Source organism: Coregonus lavaretus (assembly GCF_964263955.1).
Source record: "Coregonus lavaretus genome assembly, chromosome: 4".
Taxonomy (NCBI): domain Eukaryota; kingdom Metazoa; phylum Chordata; class Actinopteri; order Salmoniformes; family Salmonidae; genus Coregonus; species Coregonus lavaretus.
Genome location: NC_139991.1, coordinates 35,540,986 through 35,552,973, shown reverse-complemented (window position 1 = coordinate 35,552,973; position 11,988 = coordinate 35,540,986). Strand labels below are relative to the sequence as shown.

The 11,988-nt window shown below is 44.9% G+C and overlaps 1 protein-coding gene across 1 annotated transcript; it reads left to right on the top strand.

The window, feature by feature from the left end:
- Nucleotides 1–20: 20 nt before the first annotated feature.
- On the top strand, nt 21–917 carry b3galt9 (beta-1,3-galactosyltransferase 9; the record flags this gene model as incomplete). Its single annotated transcript, XM_084159261.1, has 2 exons — nt 21–262; nt 533–917. Coding segments are annotated over 2 exons (627 nt in total), but the record flags the coding sequence as incomplete, so codon positions are not given.
- Nucleotides 918–11,988: the final 11,071 nt, after the last annotated feature.

Below are 11,988 nucleotides of genomic sequence, written 5' to 3'. Positions count from 1 at the left end.
GTTACGTGAATGACTCCCCTCATGGTCAGGCCGAGAGGGAGGTGTTGGCGTTACGGTGGGTGGTGGCTTTCTGCCCAGTAGCCAGGTTCGTCCTGATCACAGAGGACTCTGTGTTTGTCAATCTCCCTGCGTTAGGGGGTTACCTTCTGGGGCTGAGAAGACACCCTGAGGACCTCTACTTAGGGAGGGTGATGCACAAAGACACCCCCAACCGAGACCCCTCCAGTCCCAGCTACTTAGCTCCAGCCCTCTATCCAGACAGGTACTGTACCTGGATATATATAGGAGAGTTATTCATCCACTCTTGGAGGGCAATGTAAACAGTAGGAAAATAATTATGGAAACAGTAGGAAAATACTTTATATTATTAAGAAACAATGCGTTAATTGTACTGAATTGAAAAAGTTTACAATAAGCTTCCATTGTCCTTCAAAAGGCTGAATAACTCCCATGTATTCTGTTTGCTCCTTAATATGCACCCTGGTTGGACCCAAGGTATAGTGACAGTGTACATTTTACTGTGCCCTAACAGGTATCTCCCAGACTACTGTGCCAGAACTGCCTCTGTCCTCTCCCAGGATGTGGTTAGGAAGGTGTATGTGGCGTCAGCTGGGGTCCATACCACCCTTCCCGCTGATGTGTTTGTGGGCCTGTGTGCCTGGAAGGCCGGGGTGGTACCCACCCACAGTGCACGCTTCTCAGGGGAGAAGCACATTCGTTATAATGATTGCTGTTACCGCTACCTGTTCAACTCCCCGGGGGTGGGAAGTGAGGAGCTTGGGACGGTGTGGGCAGATCTGGGCCAGGAGGATGGAGGATGTTCCCTTCTAGAGACCTACTATGGCCTGGTTGCTTGCAAGGCCCTCACTTACCTGGACAAACTGTCTTTCTTCAACTCGAAGGGACAGGAAGACTGAATCCCATGGCCAGTGTGTGTGTGTGTGTGTGTGTGTGTGTGTGTGTGTGCGCGTGTGTATGTGTGTGTGTGTGTGTGTGTGTGTGCGTGATATAACTTTGAATATGAGTCTCAGTATTACATTTTAGTTTTTATTTCAGGAAACAACTCCCTACTCTATTTGATCATGATCATGTTAGTGACGAAGGAAAGGCAGCACCAACAAAAGAAGCGTATTAAATATTAATTGAAGTGTGGCAGTTAAAGGGATTTGATTACGAAAAGTAAGATTGTTTTGCAGAAGAAGCCAGATATTGTTGCTGAGGTGGGAGGTGCTGATTTTGGAATGTAACCATACTTTATAAGTCATAAATCATCAATTATACTATTTAGGCCTGTATAGCATTCATCAACAGCTTTTGTTTCAATTCAACCCAGGTTTCAACTAAAAGTAGACAATACACATGGTTTCAAGCTTTGGTTGATATGAATTTTAATCTTCAAGTTAATTATTCATATGTCGGATTAAAGTCTCCATCTCAGGCCAATTTTTTTCTTGAGCGGATGGACAAGGGGCCAGAACATAATTACAAATAATTTGTACTACAAATTCACCACAAGAAGCCCAAACAGATATAACTTCGCTTTATCACAGGTGACAGTTTTAATACGGATCACTGCATCCTGTATCAAAAGGTTGGCCGGTCCTCATTAAAGTCCTGTAGATAACTTTTTGTTTACAAAGCTCTACTATACAAGCCTCTGACCTACCTCACTTCACTGTTAAAATGTTAAAATATGAGACACCAAACCCGTTCACAGGGATGGTTAACTCTCAAGGTTCCATCCCCGATCTACTGTAGGTAAATCCACCTTCAGTTTTAGTGCCCCCCATTTTTGGAATAGCCTATAAAACTCCCTACATATTGACTCTCTGGTGCATCTAGGGTAGTTTAGGACTTTACATTTGAATGAATTTAATGAGAATTGCAACTGTTTGGATTTGTGGTGTTTGAAGCTGTAGTGTTAATTCTGTCATTTGTAGTTTATTTACATTTTTACAATTTGTTGTCCTCAAGGTTGTGGTGGAAATTATAATAAAGTGAGAAAGACTGTCATTTCTTCAAACAATCATCGTTATTTAATATCGATTAATTATTGCAATAATGAGACTGGTCGACCCCACACTCTGAAGTGTGATGCCGAGAGCTCTCACATACAAAGAATACAAAGATCTTCTATAGCACGATACCCTCTCCTATTGTACATAACAAACAGCAAATGTGTGCAATGGGTCAAAAGGTGAGACTTGATATATGAGAAAGGAGTATCCCCCAGCCAGATAGCATTTGCCCTGAAGACTGTTCTTATTATACAGAAACCCAAGTTTGGCCCCTAAGACAAGGTTCCTTTCATCTTTATCCATACCCGAGCCATCTCTCCCTGGTACCTTACATTACATAAACACCAACTCATTCTATTGAATGCATGCTGAAGGTTTTATCACCCAACCATTCATAAATCAATTGTCAGCTCCAGATACCCCTGTCATGATCGTCAGGGAGAGACCAATGCGCAGCGTGTTGAACGAACATGTTTAACTTTATTTAATTAAAGTGCACACACGAAACAACAAAACAAGAAACGACTCGTGAAGTCCAGGGTAACAATGACCGACACGGAACAAAAACCCACAAACACAAAGTGAAACACAGACAGTTTAAATATGGCTCCCAATCAGAGACAACCAGCCAACAGCTGACACTCGTTGCCTCTGATTGGGAGTCACTCAGGCAAAACATAGAAATAGACGAACTAGAACCCCCAACATAGAAATACACCACATAGAACAAACACACCCTGGCTCAACAACTAGAGTCCCATAGCCAGGGTGTGACAGTACCCCCCCCTAAAGGCGCGGACTGCGACCGCGCCTCAAAAAGAGCAAAACAGGGGAGGGCTGGGTGGGTATACCTCCTCGGCGGCGGTTCTGGCTCCGGGCTTGCCCACCACCCTCCAATAAACCCCCCATAGCGCCCCTGGTCCGGTCTGACCCCGCTGGCTGGAGCTGACCTGGACGTAGCAGGAGCGGCTAGCTTCAGCTCCGTTGGGGAGCAATAAAGCGGTACCTGATTTGGCACCGATGACCAAGGCACGGGTTGTGCCGGACTGACGACGCGCACCCCAGGCTTGGTGCGTGAGGCAGGAAAGGACCGGACCTGGCTGTCGATGCGCACCCCTGGCTTGGTGCGTGGAGCAGCAACGGGCCGGACCGGGCTGACGATACGCACCCCTGGCTTGGTGCGTGGAGCCGGAACGGGCCTCACCGGACTGACGACTCGCACCCCTGGCTTGGTGCGTGGAGCAGCAACGGGCCGGACCGGGCTGACGATGCGCACCCCTGGCTTGGTGCGTGGAGCCGGAACGGGCCTCACCGGACTGACGACTCGCACCCCTGGCTTGGTGCGTGGAGCAGCGACGGGCCTTGCCAGGCTGACGACTCGCACCTCTGGCTTGGTGCGTGGAGCAGCGACGGGCCTTGCCAGGCTGACGACTCGCACCTCTGGCTTGGTGCGAGTGGCAGGAACGGGCTGGACCAGGCTGACGACTCGCACCACTGGCTTGGTGCGAGTGGCAGGAACAGGCTGGACCAGGCTGACGACTCGCACCCCTGACTTGGTGCGAGTGGCAGGAACAGGCCGGGCCGGGCTGGCGACGCGCACCGTAGGCTTGGTGCGTGGAGCAGGGACCGGCCGGGCTGGGCTGGCGACGCACACCGTAGGCTTGGTGCGTGGAGCAGGGACAGGCCGGGCTGGGCTGGCGACGCACACCGTAGGCTTGGTGCGTGGAGCAGGGACAGGCCGGGCTGGGCTGGCGACGCACCCCGTAGGCTTGGTGCGTGGAGCAGGGACAGGCCGGGCTGGGCTGGCGACGCACACCGTAGGCTTGGTGCGTGGAGCAGGGACAGGCCGGACTGGGCTGGCGACGCACACCGTAGGCTTGGTGCGTGGAGCAGGGACAGGCCGGACTGGGCTGGCGACGCACACCGTAGGCTTGGTGCGTGGAGCAGGGACAGGCCGGGCTGGGCTGGCGACGTGCACCGTACACTTAGTGCGGGAAGCAGGAACGGGCCGGACCGGACTGGTGACGCACACCACTTGCTTGGTGTGAGGAGCGGGACTGGGTTTCATCATAACCCTCCGCTCCCTCAGCTGCCTACCGAGTTCCTCTCGCCGTGCCTCATTTCTCACCCTTTCCCTTATCGCCTCCAATAGCTCCATCCTCTGCAACACTAACTCCTGCTCCCTCTGCGCCAGTAGCCCCCTTAACCTGGTGGCCTCCTCACCTAATCGCCCTGTGGCAGCCTCCTGCTGCCCAGTCGCCCCTGCCGTGTGCCCCCCCCCTAAAAATTTTTTGGGGTTGCCTCTCGACCGTCCGACGCTGACACTGCTTACGCCGTTGCTCCTCTCTCCGTCGCCTCTCAACTGTCTCACTCCATGGCCGGCGGTCCATCCCGGCCAGGATCTCCTCCCAGGTCCAGGACCCTTTCCCGTCCAATATCTCCTCCCATGTCCAGGCTGCCTGCTCCTGGACACGCTGCTTGGTCCTGGTATGGTGGGTTTTTCTGTCACGATCGTCAGGGAGAGACCAATGCGCAGCGTGTTGAACGAACATGTTTAAATTTATTTAATTAAAGTGCACACACGAAACAACAAAACAAGAAACGACTCGTGAAGTCCACGGTAACAATGACCGACACAGAACAAAAACCCACAAACACAAAGTGAAACACAGACAGTTTAAATATGGCTCCCAATCAGAGACAACCAGCCAACAGCTGATACTCGTTGCCTCTGATTGGGAGTCACTCAGGCAAAACATAGAAATAGACGAACTAGAACCCCCAACATAGAAATACACCACATAGAACAAACACACCCTGGCTCAACAACTAGAGTCCCATAGCCAGGGTGTGACAACCCCGATCTCTAGTAATGCCCATGTCCTTGACCTTACGCCTAGACTAGCTGCAGGTAGCTGGAGTAGAAACCATACCTTTAAAAAAACACAGCATTAGTAGAACAGTATATAATTGTTAACTATTAATATTAAACAAAGCAGGTAAACATGTTACATGTACATTTTTCTCTCACATTCCCCTTTCAAGGGACTATGTTCCTTCCAGGAAAAAAATGAACAGTAACATGGCAAATCTTACTAACATTTGTTGTAGAATATATGAATTATTAAAGATAAGAAAAACAGAGAATCAAAACCCTTCAATGTCGAGTATCTTATTTCCATGTAAGCTCCCTCCGTTGGTTCATTGAGCTTTCAACCTTAACATAAAATTATCCTTCATTGGGATTAATATAAACATTAAAATATCAATAAGAAATTCTCAACAATCTAAATCATTTTTCATCGAAACACAATAATCATGTTGATACTGAGCACTCCCATTGGTCAACATGGTGGAAATAACTATTTCCATCCCCATAACACCATCTGTAGAAACTAAAATTAGCATATCTTGTTGGACAAATCCAGGTAGTGACTCCCGGTTTAAGTAAAATGTATTCTAGACACCATCTGTTGTCACCTTTACCATAACCTCGAGAGAGGACAGATCAGAACAACAGTTTAGTTCAGTTCATTTCTGATTCAGGAAATCCAGACAAGCATTTTCTGTATGACTAATTATTACTTTTACCAATATCCTTAATACAAATTTCTAAGACAAATGTCAAATAGAATAACAACACATTCTGTTGAAACAATATTTTCAAATTGGCTTATACTCCCCTATCACACTATCGACCTCACCGTAGAGTCAAAGGATCAGGAAATTAGGCCACTAATCCTCAGGGAGTAATCTCGATCATCCAGTAGGCCCAATCTGGTGAGATTTGTATCAAAACAAAACAGAACAAACAACACAACGATACACTTCTATATATCCATCAAGGTGTGTACAACTTCAATCGAAAAAACCTTCAGAGGACTGGTAATTTCCCCAAGTTGACACGTGATGAATGTGATTTACAATGTGATTAATGTGTAAAAACAACAGCACTACTGGTGAAATAAAAAACAATTTAAAATAACAAATCGAATTGGAATCACTACCCTTTATAACACCATTAAGAAAAAATTGTAGAATAGACTAAAAACAGCCTACCCTTACTGAAAGGCAACGCCCTCTCTTGCTCCCTGTGGTCCGAATCACAAATAGGGCTATGAACTATAAACCGCACTAATAGTCCCCTGTAGCTCAGTTGGTAGAGCATGGCGCTTGCAACGCCGGGGTTGTGGGTTCGTTTCACACGGGGGGCCAGTATGAAAAATGTGTGCAATCACTAACTGTAAGTCGCTCTAGATAAAAGCATCTGTAAAATGTAAAAGTCAGGCCATAGATCAGAGGTCATTCAAATCAGTATTTGTATTTATTATGGATCCCCCATTATCCCCCATTAGCTGCCCATTAGCCACTGCTACTCTTCCTGGGGTCCAGCAAAACTAAAGCAGTTATACATTTTAAAAACATCACAATACATACATAACATATTTCACAACATACAGTGGGGAAAAAAAGTATTTAGTCAGCCACCAATTGTGCAAGTTCTCCCACTTAAAAAGATGAGAGAGGCCTGTAATTTTCATCATAGGTACACGTCAACTATGACAGACAAAATGAGAAAAAAAATTCCAGAAAATCACATTGTAGGATTTTTTATGAATTTATTTGCAAATTATGGTGGAAAATAAGTATTTGGTCAATAACAAAAGTTTCTCAATACTTTGTTATATACCCTTTGTTGGCAATGACACAGGTCAAACATTTTCTGTAAGTCTTCACAAGGTTTTCACACACTGTTGCTGGTATTTTGGCCCATTCCTCCATGCAGATCTCCTCTAGAGCAGTGATGTTTTGGGGCTGTCGCTGGGCAACACGGACTTTCAACTCCCTCCAAAGATTTTCTATGGGGTTGAGATCTGGAGACTGGCTAGGCCACTCCAGGACCTTGAAATGCTTCTTACGAAGCCACTCCTTCGTTGCCCGGGCAGTGTGTTTGGGATCATTGTTATGCTGAAAGACCCAGCCACGTTTCATCTTCAATGCCCTTGCTGATGGAAGGAGGTTTTCACTCAAAATCTCATGATACATGGCCCCATTCATTCTTTCCTTTACACGGATCAGTCGTCCTGGTCCCTTTGCAGAAAAACAGCCCCAAAGCATGATGTTTCCACCCCCATGCTTCACAGTAGGTATGGTGTTCTTTGGATGCAACTCAGCATTCTTTGTCCTCCAAACACGACGAGTTGAGTTTTTACCAAAAAGTTCTATTTTGGTTTCATCTGACCATATGACATTCTCCCAATCCTCTTCTGGATCATCCAAATGCACTATTTTTTAATAGCAAACTTCAGACGGGCCTGGACATGTACTGGCATAAGCAGGGGGACACGTCTTGCACTGCAGGATTTGAGTCCCTGGCGGCGTAGTGTGTTACTGATGGTAGGCTTTGTTACTTTGGTCCCAGCTCTCTGCAGGTCATTCACTAGGTCCCCCCGTGTGGTTCTGGGATTTTTGCTCACCGTTCTTGTGATCATTTTGACCCCACGGGTTGAGATCTTGTGTGGAGCCCCAGATCGAGGGAGATTATCAGTGGTCTTGTATGTCTTCCATTTCCTAATAATTGCTCCCACAGTTGATTTCTTCAAACCAAGCTGCTTATCTATTGCAGATTTAGTCTTCCCAGCCTGGTGCAGGTCTACAATTTTGTTTCTGGTGTCCTTTGACAGCTCTTTGGTCTTGGCCATAGTGGAGTTTGGAGTGGGACTGTTAGAGGTTGTGGACAGGTGTCTTTTATACTGATAACAAGTTCAAACAGGTGCCATTAATACAGGTAACGAGTGGAGGACAGAGGAGCCTCTTAAAGAAGAAGTTACAGGTCTTGTTTGTAGGTGACCAAATACTTATTTTCCACCATAATTTGCAAATAAATTCATTAAAAATCCTACAATGTGATTTTCTGGAGAAAAAAATTCTCATTTTGTCCGTCATAGTTGATGTGTACCTATGATGAAAATTACAGGCCTCTCTCATCTTTTTAAGTGGGAGAACTTGCACAATTGGTGGCTGACTAAATACTTTTTTCCCCCACTGTATTAATTGTGTTCCCTCAGGCCTATACAAATCCATGTGTACATGTGTGTATATTGCGCATGTTATCGTGTGTTTGTGTTACTTCACAGTCCCCGCTGTTATATAAGGTGTATTTTATCTGTTTTTTAAATCTAATTTTACTGCTGGCATGAGTTACTTGATGTGGAATAGAGTTCCATGTAGTCATGGCTCTATGTAGTACTGTGCGCTTCCCATAGTCGGTTCTTGACATGGGGACTGTGAAGAGACCTCTGGTGGCATGTCTTGTGAGGTATGCATGGGTGTCCGAGCTGTGTGCCAGTAGTTCAAACAGACAGCTCAGTTCACTCAACATGTCAATACCGCTCACAAATACAAGTAGTGATGAAGTCAATCTCTCCACCACTTTGAGCCAGGAGAGATTGACATGCATATTATTAATGTTAGCTCTCTGTGTACATCCAAGGGCCAGCCGTGCTGCCCTGTTCTAAGCCAATTGCAATTTTCCTAAGTCCCTCTTTGTGGCACCTGACCACACGACTGAACAGTAGTCCAGATGCGACAAAACTAGGGCCTGTAGGACCTGCCTTGTTGATAGTCCTGTTAAGAATGCAGAGCAGCACTTTATTTTAGACAGACTTCTCCCCATCCTAGCTACTGTTGTATCAATATGTTTTGATCATGACAGTTTACAATCCAGGGTTACTCCAAGCTATTTAGTCTCCTCAACTTGCTCAATTTCCACATTATTCATCACAAGATTTAGTTGACGTTTAGGGTTTAGTAAATAATTTGTCCCAAATACAATGCTTTTAGTTTTTGAAATATTTAGGACTAACTTATTCCTTGCCACCCATTCTGAAACTAACTGAAGCTCTTTGTTAAGTGTTGCTGTCATTTCAGTCGCTGTTATAGCTGATGTGTATAGTGTTGAGTCATCCGCATACATAGACACACTGGCTTTACTCAAACCAGTGGCATGTCGTTAGAAAATATGGAAAAAAAGGAAAGGGCCTAGACAGCTGCCCTGGGGAATTCCTGATTCTACCTGGATTTTGTTGGAGAGGCTTCCATTAAAGAACACCCTCTGTATCCACAATATAGCAGGGGGTGTAAAGCCATAACACATACACTACCAGTCAAAAGTTTGGACACACCCACGCATTCAAGGGTTTTTCTTTATTTTTCATATTTTTTATAGTGAAGACATCAAAACTATGAAATAACACATATGGAATCATGTAGTAACCAAAAAAGTGTTAAACAATTCAAAATATATTTTATATTTGAGATTCTTCAAATAGCCACCGTTTTGTCTTGATGACAGCTTTGCACACTCTTGGCATTTTCTCAACCAGCTTTATGAGTTATTGCACAGTCATTTTCTTAATGGGTGCATGCTTATTAGTAACTGGAATAAGCAATTTACTTAATGTGTCAAGTGCAGTGTTTGGTTGCTCCTCATTACACACCACAGATCAGCAAATATTCTTTACATCATCAACATAAGAATCATTACAAAACTTTGTGTGAACTCTTATACACTATATTAGGCCGAGCATTTGGAACTTTGGTTTTGTCACGCCCTGGCTCTGGGGACACTTAAATGTTGAGCCAGGGTGTGGATTTTCATTGTTTAGTTTTCTATGTTTTTGTTCTAGATCGTGTTGATCTATGTTGGCCAGGGTGGTTCCCAATCAGAGACAGCTGTAGCTCGTTGTCTCTGATTGGGGACCACACTTAGGCAGCCTGTTGGCACCAGTTACTCAGTTGACTCCTGAGTGGCGCATTGGTCTAAGGCACTGCATCGCAGTGCTAACTGTGCCACTAGAGATCCTGGTTCGAATCCAGGCTCTGTCGCAGCCGGCCGCGACCGGGAGACTCATGGGCGGCGCACAATTGGCCCAGGGTAGGGGAGGGAATGGCCGGCAGGGATGTAGCTCAGTTGATAGAGCATGGCGTTTGCAACGCCAGGGTTGTGGGTTTGATTCCCATGGGGGGCCAGTATAAAAAAAATATATATATATATATATAATGTATTCACTAACTGTAAGTCGCTCTGGATAAGAGCGTCTGCTAAATGACTAAAATGTAAATGTAAGTTAGTTTGTGGGATCTTGATCCGTAATGGTTTGGTGTGTGTAACCTCAGGACTTCACGTTTCGTTTTGTTCGTGTGTTGTGTATCAATAAAGATGTACGCTTATCACGCTGCGCCTTGGTTCCATGAGTCATCAGTCAACGTGCGTGACAGGTTTACTTAGATATGGCTAGTATATTGTGATCACTACATCTGATGGATTTGGATACTGCTTTAAAGCAAATTTCTGCAGCATCAATAAAGATTTGATCAATTCATGTTGATGATTTCATTCCTGTGCTGTTTGTAACTAGCCTGGTAGGATGACTGATAACCTGAACAAGTTTGCAGGAATTGGTTACAGTTTGAAGCTTTTTCTTGAGTAGGCAGCTTGATGAAAGCCAGTCAATATTTAAATTACCCAGAAAATATACCTCTCTATTTATATCACATACATTATCAAGCCTTTCACAGATGTTATTCAGATATCATCAAAGATATTATTTAGGTGAGTTTCAGACATAGTCAGAATATGAATGTCATCTGTTACTAGCAAGTCATTGACTTCATGAACCTTGTTTCTTAGTGCTATTCTTTGCACTTTCCCGGATGCTTAATTGTTTTCATTGCTTTACTTGGAAGCTTAGCATAAGTAGACATGCTCATGTTATTTATGGTGAGCTGCACACAGTGGACTTCCTTCTAGGCCACACCGCATCAGTGCTAACAGTATAACTCTGGTTCATAGACACATGATTACTACTGATGGGTTCTGATGTATAAACTAGAAATATCCTTAATCATGTCACAGAGGGGGAGAGAGGAATGCAGGACGTGTAAGTACTGGCAGAACATGTTATTGTTAATTATCAAGTATCCTATGGAAATGAGGAATGCCATAGACTGGTTCCTACACCAGAAAGTTAATGGTTATCTGTAGGAGGAATGTATATGGTGCAGGCAATCACATGGTTGCAGTCACTGATAAGGGTGGATAGCTGTGGGTCAGTGAGGAGTGAGGAATGAGGTCAGGTCAGGTCACATTAAGGGAGAAGGAACAGTTTATTGCCAGCATCACTTCACTTTCTACCTAGCAATAAACATGTAATGTTTAGAGGGAAGGGAGGATACTTCACCCAAATTGGAGTACATATATAGAGTGGCTTAAGAAAGTATTCACCCCCCTTGGCATGCTTCACTGTGGGGATGGTGTTCTCGGGGTGATGAGAGTTGTTGGGTTTGCGCCATTTTCTTTGATGGCCAAAAAGCTCAATTTTAGTTTCATCTGACCAGAGTACCTTATTCCATATGTTTGGCGAGTCTCTCACATGGGTTTTGGCGAACACCAAATGTGTTTGCTTATTTTTTCTTTAAGCAATGGCTTTTTTCTGGCCACTCTTCCGTAAAGCCCAGCTCTGTGGAGTGTATGGTTTAAAGTAGACAGATACTCCAAATGGACAGATACTCCAATCTCTCCGCTGTGGAGCTTTGCAGCTCCTTCAAGGTTATCTTTGATCTCTTTGTTGCCTCTCTGATTAATGCCCTCCTTGTCTGGTCCGTGAGTTTTAGTGGACGGCCCTCTCTTGGCAGGTTTGTTGTGGTGCCATATTCTTTCCATTTTTAATAATGTATTTTATGGTGCTCCGTGGGATGTTCAAAGCTTCTGATATTTTTTTTATAACCCAACCCTGATCTGTACTTCTCCATAAATTTATCCCTGACCTGTTTGGAGAGCTCCTTGGTCTTCATGGTGCCGCTTGCTTGGTGGTGCCCCTTGCTTAGTGGTGTTGCAGACTCTGGGGCCTTTCAGAACAGGTGTATATATACTGAGATCATTTGACAGATCATGTGACACTTATTTAAC